The sequence below is a fragment of the Pan troglodytes genome, chromosome 2 (genome assembly GCF_028858775.2).
Source record: "Pan troglodytes isolate AG18354 chromosome 2, NHGRI_mPanTro3-v2.0_pri, whole genome shotgun sequence".
In the NCBI taxonomy this organism is placed as follows: domain Eukaryota; kingdom Metazoa; phylum Chordata; class Mammalia; order Primates; family Hominidae; genus Pan; species Pan troglodytes.
Genome location: NC_086015.1, coordinates 48,279,405 through 48,306,297, shown reverse-complemented (window position 1 = coordinate 48,306,297; position 26,893 = coordinate 48,279,405). Strand labels below are relative to the sequence as shown.

At 36.2% G+C, this 26,893-nt stretch overlaps 1 protein-coding gene across 2 annotated transcripts in view; it reads right to left on the bottom strand.

Moving 5' to 3' along the window:
* TOPAZ1 (testis and ovary specific TOPAZ 1) overlaps nucleotides 1-26,893 on the bottom strand; it is a 90,815-nt gene that overhangs the window by 23,281 nt on the left and 40,641 nt on the right. For both annotated transcript variants that reach the window (XM_526186.5, XM_054680614.2), the window contains 6 exons: nucleotides 21,576-21,727; nucleotides 21,277-21,369; nucleotides 18,237-18,352; nucleotides 5,074-5,140; nucleotides 3,833-4,007; nucleotides 2,727-2,827 (listed from right to left, as the gene is read on the bottom strand). In XM_526186.5, the coding sequence (XP_526186.2) occupies nucleotides 2,727-2,827; nucleotides 3,833-4,007; nucleotides 5,074-5,140; nucleotides 18,237-18,352; nucleotides 21,277-21,369; nucleotides 21,576-21,727 (704 nt within the window). The remainder of the gene's footprint in view (nucleotides 1-2,726; nucleotides 2,828-3,832; nucleotides 4,008-5,073; nucleotides 5,141-18,236; nucleotides 18,353-21,276; nucleotides 21,370-21,575; nucleotides 21,728-26,893) is intronic.

Here is a 26,893-nt window from a genome sequence, read left to right as displayed (position 1 = left end):
ACATATATCATTATTTTATACCATGAGCCAGCAAGCTTTTCCTGTAAATGGCCAGATAGTAAGTAGCTTAGGCTTTGCAGGCCACATTTAGTCTGTTGTACATTCTTTTTGATTGTTGTTTTTTAAATTTATAACTCTTTAAAAATGTGAAAAATTCTTAGCTTGAGGGCTGTACAAAAACAGGCTTTGGGTGAGTTCTGGACCATGGGCCTTAGTGTACAGACCCTTGTTTTATATTCTATAATATTTGAATTAGATGCTTATTATGATGTCAAGCTACCTTCAAGATGACTGTATAAAAGAGTGCATTTTTAAAGGGATATGTTTAGTTTACTGTCAATGATTTTATTTTTACATTCAAAAAGGAATAGGTTTCATTAAAAAATTCATACTAAGTAATAAAATAATTTTCTAAAGTAGTTAAAATTTTTAATTAAAATAGATAAAATTCACCAATCTACCAATGTCTCAAATAATAACCAAATAAAATTAAAATATACTCTAAAATTTCAGCAAAATCAGTCTGAGTTTCTCTTTTATTAAATTTGAGATGCAGTCTATAAAGACACATGCATATGTATGTTTATTGCGGCACTATTCACGATAGCAAAGACTTGGAATCAACCCAAATGTCCATCAGTGATAGACTGGATTAAAAAAATGTGGCACATATACACCATGGAATACTATGCAGCCATAAAAAAGGATGAGTTCATATCCTTTGTAGGGACATAGATGAAGCTGGAAACCATCATTCTGAGCAAACTATCGCAAGGATAGAAAACCAAACACCGCATGTTCCCACTCATAGGTGGGAATTGAACAATGAGAACACTTGGACACAGGGTGGGGAACATCACACACTGGGGCCTGTCATGGGGTTGGGGGAGGGGGGAGGGATGGCATTAAGAGATGGAGTCTTGTTCTGTCACCCAGGCTGGAGGGCAGTGGTGCAATCTCGGCTCACTGCAACCTCCGCCTCCCGGGTTCAAGCAATTCTCCTGCCTCAGCCTCCCGATTAGCGCCATCACCCCCTGCTAATTTTTGTATTTTTTAGTAGAGATGGGGTTTCACCATGTTGTCTAGGCTGGTCTTGAACTCCGGACCTCAAGTGATGCCCCCGCCTCAGCCTCCCAAACTGCTGGGATTACAGGTGTGAGCCACTGCTCCCGGCCCAGTCTGAATTTTTATAAAGGATCTTCTTGTTAGATAGTCCTCAAATTCCCAAGCACTAAATAGTCAAGAAATTAATGCTATGACCAACCTTAAGCTCGATTGTGAGAGCAAACACAAGGTACACCTTGCCTACTCCAGGCCTACCACACAATAAGAGCTAAGCCTCCTGAAGACTTTTGAGCCTGGAGACCTACTATACAACCATTCTAGGTTAAAAATTTTTTTCTTTTTAATTCATGAATTTTGTAGGTATACAGGTGACCATGTACTTAAATGTTATTGAACATATATATTCAATTGTGAAATAACCTCTTTATAAAAGCAGCAAGTAACAAAAGATAAACTTTAATAGTTAATTCAATAGTGACCACACTCTCTACTCCACTCTCTATATAACTCCATCCCTCAGCACTTCCTCCCTATTTTGGATTTCCTGTCCTCTACTTGAACTTTTTTGAGTCTATAACTCCACCTGCCACCTCAGGAATATGTGAAGAATGGTAATACAACATGGTCTTGAGTCACTAAACCATCTCTATGGTAAGCTAAGCCTCAAGATATATGGTATATAGTGTTCCAAGGTATTCTAAGAGGTGATTTTTAAGAAGTTCTGTTAATTGTGAGTATTCTGAGTTCATCTTAAGAAATGTGTCTTGGCTGGGTGTGGTGGCTCACACCTGTAATCCCAGCACTTTGGGAGGCTGAGGCGGGTGGATCAACTGAGACTGGGAGTTCGAGACCAGCCTGACCAACATGGAGAAACCCTGTCTCTACTAAAAATACAAAATTAGCCAGGCATGGTGATACATGCCTGTAATCCCAGCTACTTGGGAGGCTGAGGCAGGAGAATTGCTTGAACCTGGGAGGCGGAGGCTGTGGTGAGCCAAGATTGCAGTATTGCACTCCAGCCTGGGCAACAAGAGCGAAACTCCATCACAAAAACAAACAAACAAAAAAACCCCACAAACAAAGAAATGTGTCTTGGACTCTTCTAAAATTACAATACAACTGATACTCAGGTGTTGGCAAAATAATATGAATTGAAAGTTACTTCAAATAAATATGACATTTAGCATGGGTTCTTAACCCATTTATACCTAGTGTTACATTATTGGAACACTAAACTTATGGGAGTTATTTATATCCTACTGCTCAAGGTCATCACCAAGGTCTGATTTTTCACAAAAAACATTTGCAATCTCTGGCATAAATGGGTTAAGTGTTCTCTATACTGAGATTTTATTTATTTTTGTAATAAAAATTATTTTTTAAAGATGGGAATCTGTCCACATTGCCCAGGCTGGCCTCGAACTCAGCTTCCTGAGTAGCTGGGACTATAGGTACATGCCACTGCATCCAGTTTGAGATTTTGAATAGTAGCCATTTGCTTAATATACCATCTAATAAATCACTCACTAGTCTGGGTCCCACTTTATCAATTGTAATGATTATTAGCAAACTCCTAATTTGCAGGGTTAACTTATATTCTGTTCATAATTTTAAAACTAGTAGTCTCTATACCAAGCCAAGACAAAAACTTAATGAAGTACCTTGGACCACTGCAACAGCTTGTGATAGAAGTACATAGCACTGATTCCAATTCTTCCCAGTACACCTTTATCTACTTTACTGTTTTGTGGATCTTTGCTAACTGAAACACAAATAGGCATACAAAAGAAAATAAAATAGTCACTTAAAATGATGGAAGAGGCAAACTAATACAGAATTATTGATACTACCATAAAGACCAGGTGTTGGCAAACTGTGCCCCGTTTTTGTATAGCCTAGGAGCCAACAATGGTTTTCCTGTTTTCAAAGCATCGTTTAAAAAGAAAATAAAACTATGTGATAGAGATCACATGTGGTGTGTTCGAAGCCTAAAATATTTACTATCCGGCTTTTTATAGAAAGTTTGCCAACCCCTGATAAAGGCTACAGTAGTAAAGAGCTCAGGTCAAAAACAAAACAAATTCAAAACTATATAAACTCTGTTGACTTGTAATAGTAAAGAGAGTAACAACTTAAATAATTCAAAAATTCAGGTGCTCCACTATAATTTCTTAGCAATAGTTTTACCAATCTGAGTGAAAAAAAAAATAAGAATGTGAAACGTTTGATACTAAAACACCAATTCTTGACCTTTTACCATAATCTAACAATAAATAGATGGAAAAATTCAGAAAGAGAAGGAAGAGTATCTAAAGCCTGCATTAATTTATCCACAACATGGAAAATATTCAAGGGTTTTACATTCTTTTTTTTTTTAATTTTTTTTTTTAGTTTTACATTCTTGTTAAGAACACTGCCACTGGCCGAGCTGTGACTTATGTCTGTAATACCAGTGCTTTGAGAGGCTGAGGTGGGAGGATCCCTTGAGCACAAGAGTTCGAGACTAGCCTGGGCAATGAAGCAAGATTCTGTGTCTACAAAAAATAAAAAAATTAGCTGGGTGTAGTGATATGTGCCTGTAGTCCCAGCTACTTGGGAGGCTGAGGCAGGAGAAGTGCTTGAGCCCAGGAGTTCGAGGCTGCGGTGAGCCATGACTGCACCCCTGTACTCCAGCCTGGGTAACAAAGGAAGACCCTGTCTCTAAAAAACAAAAAAGAAAACTGCACCATCCTCATACACAATATTCAGGCCAATAGTTACATTTTACCTGTTTCAGCAAATTCACAAAAGGGAATATCTGGTCTTTCATCTTCATAGTTTTTTGTGAGTGTTTCAGCAATGCAAGCACAAAATGTCTGGAAATCTGCAAATTTTTCACAGCCCATTTTTACGTTAATGTATAATTTTCCCAATTTGGTCCAGTCACTTTTTTCTTTACAATGCTATCAAAATTATTAAAAACAAAACAAAAAAGAAAAAGAATGAAAACTATGTCATTTATGCAAACATGTCTTTAGGGCAAAGCATGTTTAGGCATTAGATATACATAAATTAATAAGACAAAATCTGCACATCTTATAAGCTTACCAACAAGTATCACATCAACAACACACTATTGTAACTTTGCTTTTCTGGCTATAGTAAAGCCTCTATAAATTCCAAATAACAATGCACATTTGTTTTAATTATCCAGGTCTTAAAGTATTTAACTGTATTCACCCCCCAAAACTGAACCTGACAGTGGAGATGGATTTTACGGAAAACATGATGAGCAGCATAATTTGAACTGTCTCCATGGCAATGCATTATTTTACTACTTTTAGAAAGTACATTTTAATGTTATCTGGCCATTTATAATTTGGGCCCACATATCGTTTTGGACACTACGTTCTACAAAAGTGGCCACAAAGTAAATTTCAGTCAACTTATTATCTTTCTACAATTTCTGTTATAAACTAAAGAAGTTGTTCACATCAAGAAAAAAAGTTGTCTTAAGAATATAAAAGTACTAATTAAAACCAGAGCAACAATTACTACATGAATACAAAAATGATATTAAATTTAAAAGTAAAAATCATCCTGAAGGTCCTCATTTCTTATACTCTAAATGGTTGGAGAGTTCAGTGTGACCTGGGCTTTCTCCCACCATTTCATGTACTGTAGCCATCCATGACAAGTACCTCATCTTTCTTATGCACTGAGCGAGTCTGCCCAGTCTCAAAACTTAAAGACTAAGCTTCAAATTATTATTTTACTTTAATATAATTTTGAAACTGAACAATTTTTAGAATTATTTTTAGTACAGTCCACAACTCTAGAAATTAAAATGTTTGCCTTTCAAAATATTAACTTGTAAGAAAAACAAAACTTCCTTTCCTTGAGCATTTTCTCTGTATAACAGCCACATTTCTAAAACTTTTCATAAAATGGGGTTATTATTCAAACCTTTTTTGTTGCTATTGATTTTCAGAGATCCCAGCAATGTATTTAAAATAATAAATGTCATACCTCTAATTTATTCAAGGCTGAATCTAAATCACACTTCCAGTTCTTTTTAAATTGTCTCATCTGTAACCTTTAACAAAAGAAAAGAGTTAATTATACTATATTCACCCCTTAAAAGTCACTGCTGCTTCTAATTAATCTGTCCTATGGTTTATAAGAAACCAGAAGAAAAAATGAATGTATATAATATGCTATAAACATTCTTCAGAGCTGAAAAAAAGGCAGCTATATAGACACCTACTTTATACTATTTCCTCCCCAAATCAATAAGAAGGAAAAAGCAAATTCCACATGAAATCATACCTTCAGCCTAACTTGTAGACAGACGATGTCAAAACTTCAAAAATAACTGTGACTAAAAGGAGAAAAAAAATACCAAATCCTGGCACATGATCTCTACTGCTCCTACCCTACCCTTGCTGCTCCACAGGATTTGTGGCAATCAAAGACCAAAACAAAAACAGAGCAAGTAAACACACAAAACCTGATGGGGAGAATTGAAGAGGGAAACTAGCAGAAAGAGCTAACATTGATTTAAAAATACTGCTACAAAGACTAAGTCCACATTAAGTTTGAAAATGCTAAAAAAAAAAAAAAAAAAAAAAAGCAAGTAAGCATCTGGGTAGATCAGAACCACAAGGAAGGATCTTAAAAGTCCGTGATTTAAAGAAGGCAATTTTTGAAATGCATAGTTTTTGGAAAAGAAAAAAAGACAAAAATGAAAGAAACACCCTTTGGCAATTAGAAGAAAATTTTAAAAAAGGCAGCTGGAATAAGAAGGTGTCATTGAACTAGTATTATGTAATACCTAACTATGAGTTCACCAATTTTGGTAATTCATCTAGAGCATTAAGAAGGAAGAACATACTGTCACATTTGGGATTAAGAAAAAAAAACAATTTTCTAACTCCTTTTATGAAGCAAGTATAACTGATATTTAAACTAGATAGACAGCCTGTGTGAGGTGGCTCACACCAGAAATTTCAGCACTCTGGAAGGCCGAGGTGGGCAGATCCATTGAGCTCAGGAGTTTGAGACCAGCCTGGTTAATATGGTGAATCCTACCTCTGCAAAAATTAGCTGGGTGTGGTGGCATGCACCTGTAGTACCAGCTACGTGGGAGACTGAGGTGGGAGGATCACCTGAGCCCAGGAGGTCCAGGCTGCAGTGAGCTGTAATTGCACTACTGCACCCCAGCCCGGGAAACAGAGCAAGATCCTGTCTCAATCCATCAACACACAAACAAAAAACAATAGCTTTTATAAATACAAAAAAACCACATAATAATACAGAAAACCTCATTCACAATAGCACCCAAAATATTAAGTACTTATACAAAGAAAATTATAAAACACTCCGGAAAGACACATTACTACTACATGGAGTTAGGAAGTTGATACTAAATATATGGAGAAGCGTACATCCAAGAAGATCCAGGAAAACACTGAAAAACTATGAAAAAGAATTATCCCTACCAAATATTAAAACATACTATTAAAGCTTCTATAGTTACTATAGTGTGGTTCCAGTGCAGGAATAGGCAAACAGTCCAGTGGAATAAAATACAAAGTCAAGAAACAGACCCCATTGTATATGAAATTTAGTATATGATGAAGGTGGCATCTCAAATCACTGGAGGTAAAGATGGACATTTTATTTTACCATTATTATTTTCTGAGATGGAGTCTTGCTCTGTCACCCAGGCTGGAGTGCAGTGGTGCTATCTCGGCTCACTGCAAGCTCCGCCTTCTGGGTTCACGCCATTCTCCTACCTCAGCCTCCCGAGAAGCTGGGACTACAGGCGCCCGCCACCACACCCGGCTAGTTTTTTGTATTTTTAGTAGAGACGGGGCTTCACCATGTTAGCCAGAATGGTCTCTATCTCCTGACCTCGTGATCTGCCCACCTCGGCCTCCCAAAGTGCTGGGATTACAGGTGTGAGCCACCATGCCCAGCCAAGATGGATATTTTAATACATGTTGTTGGAAAAGTTGGATAATCATTTGGAAAAGATAAAACTGAATCCATTTCACATAACATACCTAAGAGAAAAAACTCCACGTAGATTAAAAACCTAACTGTAAAAATGAAGTCATACAAATAGTAAAAGAAAACGTGCCAGTTTGCCTAAAACCTTCATGTAGAGAAATGATGACTCAAAACCACATGCAATAAAACATAACCTTGACTCAAAACTGAGAAAAAAGATTGAAATATAAGGTTGCATAAAAATAGAACTTTTTGCATGGTAAAAAACACCAGAAGGTCAAAAGACAACTGACAAACTGGAAGAAAAATTGCAATATATACTAATATATACTACAAAGGCCTAATACCTGTAATATATCAAGAACTCTAAAAGTTTAAGAACCAAAGAACCAAAACCTAATAGAAAAAGGGGAAAAAAGAGTGAAGAGTTCACATAAAACATGTAAAAATAGCCCTCAAATATATGAACAGAAAATGCTCAAATTCATTCATGAGAGAAATGCAAACTAAAACACCATTTGTCATCTAATAGATTAGCAAACACTGAAAAACATTCTAACACATTATGTTAGAAAGCTAGGCTGAAATAGGCAGTCTCATATTTCTGATGGGAACACAAATGGGTACAAGTATTCTGGAGGAAAATTTGGCAATACCTAACAAAAGTTATATATACTTATCTTTAAAAGTTATAAGTTATATACTTATCTTCACAATTTTTTGACTTTTAAATAAGCTCACAGGAATTTCCAAAAATAGTACACTGCGCACTCTTCACCCAGCTTTTTCCAATAGTGACATCTTATATACCACCAGGAAACTGACACTGGTACAATATTGTTAACTACAGGCCTTATTCAGTTTTTATCAATTTTTACATGTATTTGTGTGTGTGTATGTAACTGCAACTGTTCCATTTCTACAAAGGAACTTTCTCATGATACCCTTTTATACTCATCCCCTCTCCACTGTCCCTGTCCCCTGGCAACCACTAATCAGTTCTCCATTTCTTAGTTTTGTTATCTCGGGGATATTACATAAATGAAATGTATGCACTGTGTAGCACGTAGCCTTTTGAGATTAGCTTTTAAAATTCAACATAATTCCCTTGAGATCAATCCAATTTGTTGCACATTTCATAGTTTCTCCCTCTTTTTCCTGAATAGTATGCCATGGTAGGTACCACAGTTTAACTATAACTACTCATTCACCTATTGAAGGGTATCTGAGTTTTTTTTTTTTTTCCAGTTTCTGGTTATTACAATTAAAGCTGCTAAGAACATTTACGTGTAAGTTTTTATGTGACCAAAAGTTTTCATTTCTCTAGGATAAATGCCCAGGAGTTCAACAGCTGCCTTTGGGATGTGCATGTTTAGTTTGTAGAGAAACTGTCAAACTGCTTTTCAGAGTGGCTGTACCATTTTATATTCTCACTAACAGCATATGATCCAGTTTATCCACACTCTCCCCAGCATTTGGTGTTAACAATATTTTTTTAAAAATTCTGTTATTCTGATAGGTGTGTGGTGATATCTCATATAGTTTTATTTTACATTTCTCTTATGGCTAACAATGTTGAACTTATTTTCATGTGCTTAGTTGCCATCTGCATATCCTCATTGGTGAAACATGTTTATGTCTTTAGCCCATTTTCTTTTCTTTCTTTTTTTTTAAGACGTCTCACTCTGTCGCCCAAGCTGGAGTGCAGTGGCACGATCTCAGTTCACTACAACCTGGGTTCAAGTGATTCTCTTGGAGCCTCAGCCTCCTGAGTAGCTGGGACTACAGGCATGTACCACCATGCCTGGGTAATTTTTGTTATTTTTAGTAGAGATGGGGTTTTACCATGTTGGCCAGGCTGGTCTCAAACTCCTGACCTCAAGTGATCTGCCCACCTCGGCCTCCCAAAGTGCTGGGATTACAGATGTAAGCCATGGCACCCAGCTCTCATTTTCTTTTTTTTTATTATTTATTTATTTATTTATTTATTTTATTATTATTATACTTTAAGTTTTAGGGTACATGTGCACAATGTGCAGGTTAGTTACATATGTATACATGTGCCATGCTGGTGTGCTGCACCCATTAACTCATCATTTAGCATTAGGTATATCTCCTAAAGCTATCGCTCCCCCCTCCCCCCACCCCACAACAGTCCCCAGAGTGTGATGTTCCTCTTCCTGTGTCCATGTGTTCTCATTGTTCAATTCCCACCTATGAGTGAGAATATGCAGTGTTTGGTTTTTTGTTCCTGCGATAGTTTACTGAGAATGATGATTTCCAATTGCATCCATGTCCCTACAAAGGACATGAACTCATCATTTTTTATGGCTGCATAGTATTCCATGGTGTATATGTGCCACATTTTCTTAATCCAGTCTATCATTGTTGGACATTTGGGTTGGTTCCAAGTCTTTGCTATTGTGAATAGTGCCGCAATAAACATACGTGTGCGTGTGTCTTTATAGCAGCATGATTTGTAGTCCTTTTGGTATATACCCAGTAATGGGATGGCTGGGTCAAATGGTATTTCTAGTTCTAGATCCCTGAGGAATTGCCACACTGACTTCCACAATGGTTGAACTAGTTTACTGTCCCACCAACAGTGTAAAAGTGTTCCTATTTCTCCACATCCTCTCCAGCACCTGTTGTTTCCTGACTTTTTAATGATTGCCATTCTAACTGGTGTGAGATGGTATCTCATTGTGGTTTTGATTTGCATTTATCTGAAAGCCAGTGATGGTGAGCATTTTTTCATGTGTTTTTTGGCTGCATAAATGTCTTCTTTTGAGAAGTGTCTGTTCATGTCCAGCTCCCATTTTCTAACAGTATCATTTGTTTGTTTACTATTGAATTTTGAGACTTTCAAAATATATTCTCAGCTGGGCACGGTGGCTCATGCCTGTAATCTCAGCACTTTGGGAGGCCGAGGTGGGTGAATCACGAGGTCAGCAGTTTGAGATCAGCCTGGCCAACATGGTGAAACCCAGTCTCTACTAAAAATACAAAAATCAGCCAGGCATGGTGGCACGCATCTGTAATCCCAGCTACTTGGGAGGCTGAGGCAGGAGAATCACTTGAACCCAGGAGGCGGAGGTTGCAGTGAGCTGAGATTGTGCCACTGCACTCCAGCCTGTGTGACAGAGCAAGACTCCGTCTCAGGGGAAAAAAAAAAAAAATATATATATATATATATAAAATATATACATAAAATATATAATATATACAAATATATTATATAATATATATAAACATATATATATAGGTTTCAAAATTTTCCCCTATTTTTTCCTAAAAGTTTTTTGTTTAAATTCATGATTCATTTTGAATTAATTTTTGTATAAGGTGTCGGGTTTGGGTCAAAGTTTTTGTTTTTTACTATGGCTGTTCAATTGCTCCAGCATCATTTGTTTAAAAACTAGCTTTCTTCCATAAAATTGCTTTTGTACCTTATAAAATCAATTGAACATATTAGTAGTGGTTTATTTCTGGATTCCCTCTGTTCCTTTGACCTATGTCTCTCTCCCTCCATCCAATAACATACTTTCTTAATTACTTGATTACTGTTAGTAAGTCTTAACATTAAGTAGAGTGAATCCTTTTACTTTACCCTATTCTTTTTTTCTTTTTTGAGACAGGGTCTCTATCTGTCACCCAGGCTGGAGTGCAGTGGTGCAATCACGGCTCATTGCAGCCTCTACCTCTGGGGCTCAAGTGATCCTCCCACAGCTACAAGTCCCAGTTAGCTGGGACTACAGGTGCGTGACATCATGCCCAGCTAATTTTTTGTAAAGATGGGGTTTCACCACGTTGCCCAGGCTGGCCTCGAACTCCTGGGCTTAAGTAATCTGCCTGCCTCGCCCTCCCAAAGTATTGTGATTACAGGTGTGAGCCACTGCACTTAGCCTATTCTTTTTAAAAAGTTGTCTTAGCTATTCTAGTCCTTTTACCTTTGCACATAAATTTTAGAATATACATTTTTATACCTACAAAAAAATCTTGCCAGAGGGATTCTGATAGGAATTGAGTTAAACCAATGGATGAAATTTTGAAGAATTGACACCTTTATTAAGTCTCCCAATCCATGAATGTAGTATCTCTATTTATTTAATCTTTCAATTTCTTTTATCAGCATTTTGTAACTTCCAACATACAAGTTTAGCATGTGTTCAGTCAGATTTTTACTAATTTTTGTTTTTAGCCATTGTAAATTATATTGTTTTAAATGCTGGTTTCCCCAGTTCGTTTTCAGTATATAGAAATATGGTTGATTTTTATGCTGCAACCTTGCTGCACTCCTTAGTTCTAGGAGAGTGTTTTTTTTTTTTAAATTTTGGTACATTCCTTGGCATATATGCAGAAAATGTCATCTGCAAATACGGACAGTTTTATTTCTTCACTTCCAATCTGTATGCTAGCTATTTCCATTTCTTGCCTTACACTGGCTAAGATTTATCATAGTATGTTGAATAAGAGTGGTATCAGTGAACATCCTTGCCATGTTCCCAATCTTAGGAAGAAGCATCCAGTCTTTCATCTAAATATAATATTTGCTGTAGGTTTCTTACAGATACTGTTTGTGAAGTTAAAGAATTTCTTCCTTTATTCATAATTTGCTGACTTTTAAAAATAATGCATGGATATTGAATTTTGTCAAATGCTTTTCTGTATTAATTGAATAATCATGTGGTTTTTCTTCTTATGTTGTAGATATGATGAATTACATTGATTTTCAAATATTGAACCATCTTTGCATTCTTGAAATAAACCCTGTTTGATAATGGTGTATAATTCTTTTTACAAATTCCTGGATTCAATATGGTAGTATTTTATTGAGAATTTCTGCATCAAAGCTCAGGAGAGATAATACTAATTTGTAATTTTCTTTTCTTTTTTCTTTTTTTTTTTTTTGAGACAGACTTTCACTCTTGTTGTCCAGGCTGGAGTGCAATGGTTCAATCTCGGCTCACTGTAACCTCCGCCTCCTGGGTTCAAGTGATTCTCCTGCCTTAGCCTATCAAGTAGCTGGGATTACAGGCATGTGCCACCATGCTCAGCTAATTTTGTATTTTTAGTAGAGACGGGGTTTCACCATGTTAGTCAGGTTGGTCTTAAACTCCTGACCTCAGGTGATCCATCCACCTCGGCCTCTCAAAGTGCTGGGATTACAGGTGTGAGCCACCATGCCCGGCCGTAATTTGCTTTTCTTTTCTTTTCTTTTCTTTTTTTTTTTTTGGTATTCTGTGTGTCTGGTTTTGGAGTCTGGGTAACACTGGTATCAAAATATGCTGGTAAATGTTCCCTCATGTTTTCTGCAAGAGATCGTGTAAATCCATGCTGATTCTTCTTTGAATGACTGGTAGAATCGTCCAATGAAACTATCTGGCCCTTGAAATGTCTTTTTTGGAAGCTTTTAAATGATGGATTAAATTTCTTCCATAGTTGTAACACTATTTAGATGATCTAGTTCATATTGCATCAACTTTGTTTTTTTTGTGGTTTTTAAGGACTTGCTCCATTTCATCTATGTTGCTGAGTTTATGTCAAGTTGTTCAAGGCAATCCCTTATGATCACTTTAATGGCTGCAGTAACTGTACTGATAACCCTGGTCTCATTCCTGGTATCGATAATTCATGTCTTCATGTCTGCTTTTTTTTTTTTAGTCTTGCTAGAGGCTTGTTAATTTTATTGATCTTTTCAAACAAACAGCTTTTTGTTTCATTGATTTACTTTTTGTTTTCAGCTTCATTGATTCATATTCTTAGCTTTATTGCCTTTCTTATGCTTACTTTGAGTTTATTTTGCTCTTATTTTTCCTTGTTTTGTGAGGTGGGAGCTTAGAATATTGTGTAATGGATTTTCCTCTCAGGATTGCTTTAACTGCATCCCCAAGTTGTGACATATTTTCATTTTTATTCAGTTCTAACAGTTCACTTCGTTTTGAAACTTTCTCTTCACACGTGGATTATAGAGAAATGTGTTGTTTAATTTCCAAGTGTTTGGAGATTTTCCTATTATACCTCCATTGTTGATTTCCAGTTTGATTCCATTACAGTCAAATAATGTACTCTGTATAGTTTTAATTGTTTTAAATTTTTTGAGGTTTATGATCCAGGATATGGTCTACCTTGGTGAATATTCCATAGATGCTTGAAAAGAATATGTATTCTGCTGTTTTGGGGTACAGTGTTCTATAAATGTCTATTAAACCCTGTTGATTGATGGAGGTGTTTAGTTCTATATCTTTGCTGATTTCCCAGTATTTCTATCAATTATTGAGAGAGGGATATTGAAGTCCCCAACTATAATTATAGAATTGTCCATTTCTCCTTTCAATTCAATAATTTTGTTTCATGTATTCTGAAGCTGTTTTTTGGTGCATATACTTTATAACTGCTATGTCTTCTTGGCATATTGATCATCTTATTATGTAGTGTCCCTCTTTGTACCTGTAGTTTTCCTTGCTCTAAAGTCTATTTAATTCGTTATTCATATAATCACTCATGCTCCTTTTAAAACTAATGTTTGCATGGCATATTGTTTCAACTACCTATATCCTTACAATGAAAGTTAATTTCTTGTCAGGGGCATATAGTTATACTTTTATATATATTCTGCCAACTGCAATCCTTTAATTAGTGTATTTATAACATTTACACAAACAGTATATGGATATCACTCTAAATAAATTCATAGAGAAATTCTTCATTTTTTAATGGCTGCAAAGTACTTCATTGTGTGAATATACTATATTATTCATCTACTGTATTGGTATTTAGATTGTTCCCAATATTTTGCAAGTATAAACAATGCTGCAATGAATAACCTTGGGTGTGCATATGTTTGTATTGATAGAGGTGTGTTTTCAGGGTACATTTGTAGAATTGGGATTGCTGAGTCAAAAAGTAAGTGCACTAGAGCAACAACTAAAAAATATATATATACAAAGAGAGATACTCAAAAACTACAGTTAATCAGAATGGAATTCTAAAAAACGTTCAAGTAATCCCCACAGGAATATAGAAAAAAGTAAACAGGAGATAAACAAAAAGTAACTAATAAAGTTGCAGACTTAAGATCCAACATTTCAATACCCACTTTAAATGTGAAAGTTTTAAAATAATCACTGAATGTTAAGAAATTTCCTAAGTTATAGGAACATATAAATTGTCACTAATGTCCTGAATATAAATGTTAAAATTCTTTCTAGCAGCCTTATCTTCTGTGAAAGTCTTTCAAATGAACTGTAAACTAGCTAATTAAAAATATAATCAAAATCAAAATATAAATGTGCATTAAAATTCATTTGACTATTTTGAGATGCTGAAGCAGGCAGATCACTTGAGCCCAGGAGTTCGAGACCAGACTGGGCAACATGTTGAAATCCTACCTCTGAAAAAAATACAAAAAAATATAGCTAGGGCACAATGGCACGTGCCTGTAGTCCCAGAGAGTTGGGAGGCTAAGGTAGGAGAATTTCTTGAGCCCAAGAGGTTGAGGCTGCAGTGAGCCATGAGCCATGATTGCACCACTGCACTCCAGCTTGGGAGACAGAGGGAGATACTGTCTCAAAGAAAAAAAAATAATTGCCTAGTGCAGAATAGGGTGATTATTTCAAAGAGTCAAGAAAATTCAAGTATAAAATAACATACTACTTTTTTTTCTTTTGCCTTGGAGCTGGGTTCACATGCTCAGTTATGATCTAAACTCCTTAACTATCCAGTTATTATCCTACTCTCTCAAAACTCTCTCCATCATCAAATAGGTCACCAACGTTAGTACCTCTTAAAGAATACTATATACAGTCATGCGTCGTTTGATGGCTATATGTCTTTTTTTTTTTGAGACAGAGTCTTGCTCTGTTGTCCAGGATGGAGTGCAGTGGCACGATCTTGGCTCACTGCCACCTCTGCTTTCCAGATTCAAGCAATTCTCCCACCTCAGCCTCCTGAGTAGCTGGGATTACAGGCGTGCACCACTACACCTGGCTGATTTTTCTATTTTTTGTAGAGATGAGGTTTCACATGTTGGCCAGGCTAGTCTCAAACTCCCAACCTCAGGTGATCCACCTGCCTCAGCCTCCCAAAGTGCTGGGATTACAGGCATGAGCCACTGTACCCGGCTGGGGATATGTTCTCAGAAATGTGTCTTTATGTGATTTTATCTTTGTGTAATCATCATAAGGGTGTACTTACACAAACCTAGATGGTACAGCCTACTATTCACCTAGGCTATATGATATAGCCTATTGTTCCTAGGCTACCAACCTGCAAAGCATGTTATTGTACTGAATACTGTAGGCAACTGTAACACAAACTGTAGACTTTACAAATACTATATACTTAGGCTACACTTAATTTAGAAAAAAGTTTCTCTTTCTTCAATATTAATTTTAACTTACTGTAACTTTACAAACTTTTTGACTCTTTTGTAACAACACCCAGCTTAAAACAGAAACACACTGTATATCTGTACAAAAGCATGTTCTCTATATCCTTATTCTATAAACTTTTTTCTAGTTTTGAAAATTTTTATCTTTTTACTTTGTAAACTGTTTTGTTAAAAACTAAGACACAAATACATGCATTAGCCTAGGCCTACAGAGAACAAGGATGATCAATATCACTGTCTTCCACCTCCACATCTTGTCTCCCTGGAAGGTCTATGGGTCAATCACATGTATGGAGCTGTCATCTCCTATGACAATAATGCCTACTTCTGGAATACCTTCTGGAGGACCTGCCTGAATCTGTTTTACACTTAACTTTAAAAATATAAGTAGGAGTACACTCTAAAATAATAATAAAGTACAGTAAATACATAGACCAGTAACACTAATTTATTATCATTATCAAATGTTATGTACTGTACATAGTTGTATGTGCTATACTTTTATATGACTGGCAGCGCAGTAAGTTTGTTTACACTAGTATCACCACAAACATATGAGTAGTGCATTGTGCTCTGACATTATAACAGCTAAGATGTCACTAGGAGATAGGAATTTTTCAGCTCCATTATAATTTTATGGGATCACCATGGTATATGTGGTCCATCATTAACCAAAACATCATTATGGGGCACATAACTGTAATGGTTTGAAGTGGGAGCACAGAAAGGGGCAGAGGGTATAAAGATACAGTTTTCAAAGTTATATACTGTAAAATAGACTAAGAATATTCATGATTGTGTTGCTTGTGTTTGAAAGCACAATAGGGCAACTACAGTTAACAGAAATGTATAGCATATTTCAAATAACCAGAAGAGAAGCTCTGGAATGTCCCTAATACAAAGAAATGATAAATGTTTGAGGTGATGAATATCCCAGTTACCCTGATTTGATCATTATACATCGTATACATGTATCGTTAAAACTCATGTACTCTGTAAACATATACAACTATTACACATCAATAAAAAAAGTGAAAAGCTGGATTGTTCTGGGGTCTTCCTATATACTAACAGGGTCTGCTGTCAATCATTGCATGAAGGGTGAAGTTCAGTAGCTATTCAGGGCACCAGATACTGCTATTCTCTTGAGCCTTGATGCATACACTTTCCCTGTGCTAACTGCTACTGAATCTGGTGCGAGATTAACATCTGTTAGTCATGTGAGCTCTCTGCCATAGCTGCCACTGCCCAAAATGGGGAAAGTTTTTCACATATCGCTCTGGGGAAGAATGAACTCAATGATTGGAAGACAACATCAATGCACCCTACTTAAAAACAAATTAGACTCCAGAACTATATGCTGGATGAATTATACTTTCCTTACAAAAATTTGTTTCCTAGGTAGTCCCCAAAATCTATTTAGCCTAAACAGTGTTACAATTTTCATGGAAAACATGAATATTGTTAATTATCAGTAATTAAATTAAAAAATCATAGAACCTGGAAAACTCAAATTAATTTCAATGTTAGTGATTGAAGGGAAGAAGTACTATTTAGAGCTGCAATTCTTTTAACTGCACCGAGGCATCTAGGGCACAATGGCAAACTCCCCAGGACACCATAGGTTAGTTTAAGCTTGTTAAATAAGCCTATGTTAAGGCTGACATCTGCCAGACACTGAACAAATTACTACTATTAACTTGTTTGGACCTAACTAGTTAATAAATGGGACAGTTAACATCTTTCTTTTGGCCTAGGGACACAGAACCAAGAAAGTTTGGGAACCTCTGCATTAGAGGATAATGAGAAATGAGATAAAAATAGCGATGGAAGCTTCATATTGGAGATTTCTGGGCATTCTGAAGGATTTCAGTAGTTGATTTGCTCTTTATCAAATCTAATTACATTTAAAAAGTTATGATTCATTTAAACACATAATTTATATCTTTTTTTCTATGTATGTTATACTTTGATTTTTTTTTTTTTTTTAAGTCATGGCTTTCCTTTTTCTTGGTGTAAGTATATTATGGTACTACTTGTATAATTGTGAGAGTTTTTTTTTTCAGTTTTTATTTATTTATTCATTTATTTTTGAGATGGAGTCTCGCTCTGTCGCCCAGGTAGTGGTGCGATCTCGGCTCACTGCAACCTCCGCCTCCCAGATTCAAGTGATTCTCCTGCCTCAGTCTCCTGAGTAACTGGGATTACAGGCACGCGCTACCATGCTCAGCTAATTTTTGTATTTTTAGTAGAGATGGGGTTTCACCATGTTGGTCAGGATGGTCTTGAACTCCTGACCTTGTGATCCGCCTGCCTCGGCCTTGCAAAGTGCTGGGATTACAGGCGTGAGCCACAGCGCCTGGCTTTTTTTTTTTTTTTTTAAAGGTCTTTGGAGGCCCACAAGCTGAATAGAGAAAGTAAATAAGGGAGGGGCACTAAAGTATTTTATTGAGTCAAATAGAAAAAAGAATTAAGGTAATTTGTACACATATAAGAGAGTACATTAGGTGTAATTAAGTGGTGAAACAGAAGATAAAAGACACTCTTTTTACACTTGATGAGCAGGACATTGAGAGGAAATGAAGTACTAAGAAAAATAAGGTGAGGCTGGCCACAGGCAGCTTGACTAAAGTAGGGCACAGCCAAGAGACAGGAGAAGGGTTTATGACAGGCCACTATCTAAATGTTTGGGCATACAAACAGTTATTAGAGCTTTGCCTTCAGCTTTTATAAGTCCCCACCAAGACACATATATTTTGGCTTAAATAATAATGATTTTTCTCACCTTGATTTCATTTCCAGAACTGCAGTTATTTCTTGTTTGGAAGCTTGTACTTGGTATAAAAGCTTAACAATATAGTTAAAGTGCTCTGGGTCAAGCACCATCCCGGCTTCAACAAGCTGTAGAAGAGAAAAGAAAGAGTGGTTATTCTTACAAAAATGTGACAGAATTGAGGAGCCAATGTGTGTGAAACAACTAAGACACTGATGGAAGAAGTGAAACATGGAGACGAGTGGAATAAAACTCATTTAAAAAAATTGAGGCACAGAACCACAAAAAGATATCCTAAGAATTTAAAGCAAAAATGAAAATATTAAGTTTTTGGATTTTCTTCCTGCTCTCTAAGTTATCTCAACCACTTTATCATATATACCTCTTATTTAGTACTCAGTCTATCTTCTAGTCTAGGACTGGTATTCATACCTCATCCCTGATTATAAACTTCCTGAGAAGTATTGTTCCTGTGCCTCACATAGGGCCATGGCCAGAGAAGAATCAGTGATTCCTTGATAAATTAATCACTCAGGTGAACCAACTGCCCACATGTAACATAGCACGTAATTAAAAAAATTCAAAGGCTTTATCCGTCATTCACATATGACTCATTTCCTGTCTTCTTCATGAGCCTCAACGCTAATGAAGAGAACCAACAAGGGAATATCTGGACACTTCTAGTGTGAGAATAGATGAATGAGAGGCAGGCCTTTTCTGACAGCTCTTCTACATGACATTATCCTGGAAACGTGGGAAGATACAAGGTTGTGAGCTGGCAGTCTTATTAGTTGCCCCAGCTCAAATGATCCTCTTGACCTTGGTTCAAAGGTATAATGACTAGGTCCTCCAATACCTCCATAATACCTCAAAGGTATTATGACTAGCTACCCTGGACAAGGATTTAGAGAGTTAAGAATGACTCAACTGAGTGGTGTTTGAAATTCTCTGAGCAATATTTTTGCTGAGAATTTTATTTGGTTCTATTCTGGTTTTCAGAAAAATTCCCCTTTTAAGAAATTACTTAAATATCAAAATATATTTTGAATGTTTGGGAGAATGTATGCTTTGTCTCCAGTATAGATCTGAAGGGAGTACTAGGAAATAAGAATTTGGGGTAGGATAACAAAACAATACCAGGGGTAAGTGGAGAAGCTACCTGTTTCAAGGTATAATGTGAGATGCTGTAATTTGGCTGTTAGAACTCACAATTATATATTTTGAGATAGAATTTCTTTTAGTGAAGGACAATAGTAACAAGCTGCTGAGAGATTTTCCCCACCTTTGAACTCCAAGGAAAATTGTCTCAAATTTAGTGGTACTCGGCCCCTTTTGAATGGGTCCTAGAAATGCTACCCTAAGACACGTTATTCAACAACTTTAACTAAAAATAGTTTTGGTAAAAAAAAATCCTGTAAAAATGACTATTTAAAGCCTGTTCCAAAGATTAGGCTCTAATCCTTAAGCTCTATTAGCTCCTCTAGATTCAAAGCATGCTCAATTTTATTTTAAAAGAGGAAAACAGCTCCTCTCCTAAACCTACCAATCCACTACCTTAACAAATAGTTTTCCAAACATCATGAAGTAAAGGACTGGACATCATGATTTTTTTACTGTTACGCTCTACAACATTTGAAAGGGTCACTGGTGGTCTAACTGTATTCACTGACCTTGCAACAACTTTTGACTAAATGAACAAGGCCAACTATAAACAAACCTGCAAGAGAACAAATCAGTTATCTGGTAACTGACATACCTTAAAAACTCTGCCCTTTAACACTGCTCAAAGACCAGGGTAAATATAAATTGTAACAGACTAGGTAACAATCTAAGGCAGGACAAAAATGTTAATTATCTTTTCTCAGTGACATTTTTGTTAAATACATGGAGTATGGTACACTGCTAGAATAAAGAGGAGGAAAAGCATCTTTCTCCATGATGATATTATGGTGTTATTACTGAACCCTGAAATAGTCTTAACAGGGAAATTGGCACTGGTTTTAAACAACTTCCAGAAATGATGGCTCCATATTAGCCATGCAAAAATGAAAATCATTGTCTTTGTTAGATATTCTCCACTAAGGGTAATTTTATTTAGACAGTCACTGCGGGGTACATTTTGCAGAAAGCCAAGTTATTCAGTATCAGACAATTTATGGAATCCTTACTGAGATTTTCTACAACCTCTACGGGTTATCAGTAACTTTTTATTTTTTGAGATGGAGTTTTGCCCTGTTGCCTAGGTTATGGCACAATCTTGGCTCGCTGCAACCTCCGCCTCCCAGGTTCAAGCAATTCTCCTGATTCAGCCTCCTGAGTAGCTGGGATTACAGGAGTGCGCCACCATGCCCGGCTAATTTTTTGTGTGTTTTTAGTAGAGATGGGGTTTCACCATGTTGGTCAGGCTGGTCTTGAACTCCTGACCCTGTGATCTGCCTGCCTCAGCCTCCCAAAGTGTTAGGATTACAGGCGTGAGCCACCACGCCTGGCAATCAGTAACTTTTGATTCCAAACATCTCTAGGCAAGCAATTGTCAAGTTTTGTAATGTGAAATCTGAGGTATTCACTCACATATCTGTTCTTCTGCTTGAGTTCTTCCAATGTTGCTTCTGAAAGAAAACTGGCAGTTTTCCTATCAGGCCTATTCTGAAGTAGACGATTGAGTAGTATCAAATACTAGGAAGTATTTAACAAAAGTTGAATTTTATATTTTTGTAAGTCTTTTTTGGTTTGTTTATTTCTGTTGTAAATGATCTCAAGTCTTTTAGAGAAAGAAAATTTTATTTAATCATCCTTACGGAGTAGAGACGAAGACAATTCATACATCAAAAAGCAATAATCTGAGTGTCTGAAACTATTTAAGAGGAAGGCTTATCAGCCACTGGATTCTCTCTTTATAAACCCTATTTCAAGAGAAAAAGAATACTTCTGGAAATAGAATTCTTTGGCATCCAGAATGTGAATAAAAGGCAGCTCAAGGGTACCCCCCGTGGAAACAATTATTTTCTTGGTTACTCGCCATGAGAGAATAAAAGAGAAAATAAAACCATACCTTGCAAAAGATATCAATTAAAGCAGGTACAGCATTCCTTAATTTCATAGTTGCCACATACTCAAATATGTTTAGTAATATTTTCAGAGAAGGCTGGATAAAACAAAAAAATTACACTCATTTTCAGATCTTCTTTTAGTACACCTTAAATTTCTCAAATTCATTTATGTTGAAAAACACAAGTGGTTTCTAGGAAGTATTCAACAAATACAGAAATTCAACTGCTAAGTTCAAACAATGAATATGACAGAGAAATTAACATAAAATATTAAAATAACATATATTTTCAGGCTACTTACCAGCATTTTAACCATTATGCTGAGGTTCACTATCTGAAATACTTCTTTCAACAAACAATGTTTGAGTAAAGAATTTAGAAGGTCATTTAGCACTTGTAAATCAAAGTATACACCTGGGGGAAACTTTCTGTAGTACTCCATAAATATGTTTACTGAAAATGAAAATATATATACTAAAGTCATTTGCTGCTTCAGATATCTGTATTTCTTAAATTTGATAATTTTTCTATATATAAAGATAAAATAATATGAATTCAATGTAAATTCTTGAAAGGTGCAGTTCTAGTATTAGAAATAGTAGATGAAAATTAAAGCAAAAGTCAAAATGGCAATAATATTTGAAGTCAACCAAGCATGTTCAGCATGAAGTAACCCATGTGCTACCTGCAACGAATAGGTCCAAACTGCCATTCCCATACATCACAGCGTCAATATGAACTCCTACAGAGTCAAGCTCCCAGGCAGTCTTGAGGCAGTAGCCTTGGTACATATGCAAGGTTACATAGTTTGGTGATGGATGCAGACTGTTTTGACACATACCCATGCTTGTTGCTTTAAACCCACCAACATGTTGACATTATTTTTAACTTCTCCCTGCCTTGTCATGGATGGGGATATTTTTTATTTCAGTTTGTGATTGTGGAACATTCTACTAAAAATTACAACAATGCTGATTAGTTTTCTTTGAGAAAGTACTTCCTTCATGCCCATCCAAATCCTTAATTTTCTATGTAACATGATGTTTCCAATTTTTCCCCATTAATTTTACTAAAATTATTTACATTGGGATTCTTTCATTGATCATTTTTTTCTTCATTCCAAAATTTCCCAGGTTAAAATCTGTATACCTTAACTGCCTTAGTAAAAATACTTTTGGTTTTATTTTGTGTTAATTACTTCTATTAGAAATATTTATTACTAGCTGGATTACCTGGTATTGTTTAGGAAAGCCAGTAGTTACTGACAAAGTTCAGTGGCACAAATGAAAAATTAATGTTAAAGTTTTAATAATTTTTAAAACTTTAATAATATGGTATAACAATATTCAAATTTCTTGTAAAGCTTTTTTATATACTACAATTATTTTCCCTGGACACATACAGATAAATTCTTGCTGCTATACTTTTGGCAGTATTTATATAGTCGCCTATACAGAAGCTGATCAACTGATAAAACGGTAAACTCAGTGTTATTATAGCTTATTAATAAAACTGAAATTGCAGACATTCAAAAAGGTGCAGTTAATCTATGTTAGCCAGTGTGTAAATAGTCCACTAATTGACATGCAACCTTCCTCCTTTTTGTCATTAAGTTATTTATTTTTTTGAGACAGAGTATCGCTCTGTCACCCAGGCTGGAGTGCAGTGGCATGATCTCAGCTCACTGCAACCTCTGCCTTCCAGGTTCAAACGACTCTCTTGCCTCAGTCTCCCGAGTAGCTGGGATTACAAGCATGCACCACCAAACCTGGTTAGGTTTTTTTTTGCATTTTTAGTAGAGACGGCGTTTCACCATGTGGGCCAGGCTGGTCTTGAACTTCTGACCTCAGGTGATCTGCCCGCCTTGGCCTCCCAAAGTGCTGGAATTATAGGCATGAGCCACCGCACCTGGCCTCATTAAGTTATTTTTAAACTGTTAATATATTATCTGCATTGAAAATAATGATCCTCTCGGCCAGGCGTGGTGGCTCGCGCCTGTAATTCCAGCACTTTGGGAGGCTGAGGTGGGCAGATCACCTGAGGTCAAGAGTTTGAGACCAGCCTGGCCAACATGGCGAGACCTTGTCTCTGCTAAAAATACAAAAATTAGCCAGGCATGGTGGCACAGGCCTGTAGTCACAGCTACTCAGGGAGACTGAGGCAGGAGAATTGCTTGAACCCAGGAGGCGGAGGTTGCAGTGAGCCAAGATTGTGCCACTGCACTCCAGCCTGGGCGACAGGGGAAGACTCCGTCTCAAAAAATCAAAAACAAATAATGATACCTTCTTGTTAAACTGTTGGGTGGAAACTGTCTGAACATTTTAATACATTTTGACACAAACTACTGTATTGTCTTTTATTTTATTTATTTATTTTTGAGACACGGTCTTGCTCTGTCACCCAGGGCTGGAGTGCAGTGTTGTGATCTTGGCTCACTGCAACCTCTGCCTCCTGGGCTTGAGCGATCTTCCCACCTCAGCCTCCCAAGCAGTTGGGACTATAGGTGTGCTCCACCATGCCTGGCTAATTTTTTAAATTTATTTTTATAGAGATGGGGTTTCGCCATTTTGCCCAGGCTGGTCTAAACTCCTGGGCTCAAGCAATCCACCCACCTCAGGCTCCCAGAGTGCTGAGATTACAGGTGTGAGCCACTGCACCCAGCCTACATTGCTTTTTAAAAAGGCTTGTCAATTCATAACGCTACTTTACCAATTACTCACCAGAATCAGGTATTTTTACTCCTTTCTTTGGTTAGGAATGCATAATTCTAGTGAATCATTAACCACTGGATTTTCCTCTTGAAATGTTTCTAATTTTCACAAGAAGAAACAATATTCATGTCTTTCTAAATAGCTGATTGGACTCATTATTCTTATATATTGGAATATTTTTGTATATTACCAGTGGTAAATCTAAAATATTGAAGATAATAGCTTTTTAGTTCAAATTTATGTGATCATATTTATATCTTTTATACTCCCTTTGATTACTTTAAACCACAGAAATTGTCATCTTTCTAAAAATCTGATTTAAAAGAAAAGACTTTTTTCTACTGAATTGCTAATTGCTATACTTCATTGATTCATTCTGGTATATGCTAAATAGCAGTTGTTTTAAAATGTTTTTGGCCATAAAACTTCTGGAAAGGGAAATTTTATGTGGAAATTCAAATATAAAACAGATAAAACAGGACCTATAGTTTTACTCTTAGGTATATACCCGAAAGAACTGAAAGCAAGGACTCAAGTAGATACTTGTATGTCAAAGTTCATGGCAACATTACTCTAATACCCAAAAGGAGAAAACAACCCAAGCGTCCATCAACAGATGAATATATAAACAAAATGTGGTATGTACATACAACAGGATATTATTCAGCCTTTAAAAGGAAGGAAATTCTGATACATGTTACAATATGGATAAACCTTGAGGACATTATGCTAAGTGAAATAATCCAGACACAAAAGGACAAATATTGTATAATTTTACTTATATGAAATACCTAGAATAGACAAATTCATAGAGCCAGAAAGTAGATTAGAGGTTATCAAGGGCTGAGAATGAGGGTAATGAGGAGTTATTGTTTAATGCGTACGGCATTTCTGTTTGGAATGAGAAAGTTCTGGGAATGGATAATGGTGATGGTTACACAACATTGAATGTACTTAATATGCCAGTGAGTCGTACACTTAAAAATGTTTAAAATGGTAAATTTTATGTATATTTTATCACATACATACTCCCAAAATGTCCGAGACAGACGGTGGAAATGTTCTAGATTAAAGGAGGCTAAAGAATCATGACAACTAAATGCACACCTGATCCTGGACTGGATCCTAAACTAGAGGGAAAAATGCTATAAAAGGCCATAATTGGGTCAAGTGACAAAATTTGAATATAAATAATAAATTAGACAAAACTACTGTACTCATGTTAAATTTACTAATGTGGATAAATGTACCATGGTTATATAAAAGCATAGCCTGTTTTTCGGAAATATGCATTAAACTGTTTGGTGGTAAAGGGCCATGATGCGTGCAACTTAACTTCAAGTGGTTCAGGGAAAAATGTGTGTGCGTGTATGGCCATGCACATATGTCCACACGTGTGTGTACACACACATATATGGAAGGAAGGAGAGAGAGAACAAATGAAAATGATAAAGGATATGCCTCTTGTTTGTATTATTTCCATTTTCAGAGATTTTTGTAAATTTAAAATTTCTAAATAAAAACTTAAAATTTAAAAACTTCTCAAAAGAATTTTATGTGGAAATTCAAATATAAAATAGATAAACAAGAAACTATGGTTAAACAGGGGGTGGGGGAGTCCACTGACTCAGCTTCCTCCTCTTGTGCACCAAAATGGTTCCTGAGGCCTCTCTGTAGAGCCTGAGTAGCTAAATCCATAACTTATTTATACCAGTGGTATTTAGAGCCTCTTTAAGTTGCTATCTAGTTATCTTATCATTCTTAAAGTGATTCCTCTTGTCTCAAATCCTATGGTCTTTCTAAACACTAAACCCCTCATATGTATCAGGTCTATTCTGAGCTATCTATTATTTCCCACTGATCTAAGTTTTTATTTTTACACCAAAAAATTTCCACAGGTTCTTGACAACTTTCTATATTTATTCTACAGGTGCTACATTTATGCTACAGGTGCTTATTTTTGTTCTGCATTCATTGTTTTAAAGCAAAATTCAGAAGTATTTTTCCTGTGGCCATATTGGATCTTTATACAGTCAGACTTATATTTTTGGGAGTTTTGCATCTTTTTCATGACATCCTCTTTCCTTCCACATCTCATGTTATGGAATTATTTCTGGAATTTAAAAGTTCATCCATATCTAACCTATATAGTTCCTCCTCCTTGGCTATCAAAATCCCGCAGGTCACAAGTATACTCCCATATAGGTATCTATTACTTCACCTTAACTACTACTGCTTTGTTATAGTTATATTAAGTTCAGACTAGCAATTCCATTAGGTGTTTCCTTTAATCCTTGGGGAGAATGATATTACCAGCAAAACAAAACAATAAACCTGTCAGAGACTTTTTTTTAGCAGAATGAGATCTCAAGCAGAAATATATGAAGTGAAAGTGCTCTATTACCACATCTACTATGTGGCTTTGGTGGTTGTGTCAGGGTGACAAATATAAATAAATTAAGCATGGTGTCTGTCCTCTTGCAGCTCACTATTAGTATGGGGAGAAGGTGGCAAAGAATGGGATGGGGTTGTGGAATCAGATAAGGGCCTAATAGAGGAGGTAATCCTATTTCCTATGACCTAGCCCTGAAGGCCGAATAGCCTTTCCTTTGCCATGAGGAAATGGGATGGAACCAGAGGCATCTCTGACAGAGAGAAGTGGTAATAGTAGCCTTGAAGTTTGAACACAGCCTGGCATGTATAGGGAACTGCACAGAACTTACTGGATGGTACACTGGCTACAAGAGGTAAATGTAAAAAGAGAAGAAGGATGAAGAAGTAGGAAAGAGTCAGCTTCTGAAAAATCCCTTTAGATAGAGTTAAAGACTAATTAACAATACCATTTTCTCCATCTTACACTTATAAATAAAATTTGTAAGTCATGAAAACATTAATGTGTAAGGGAATG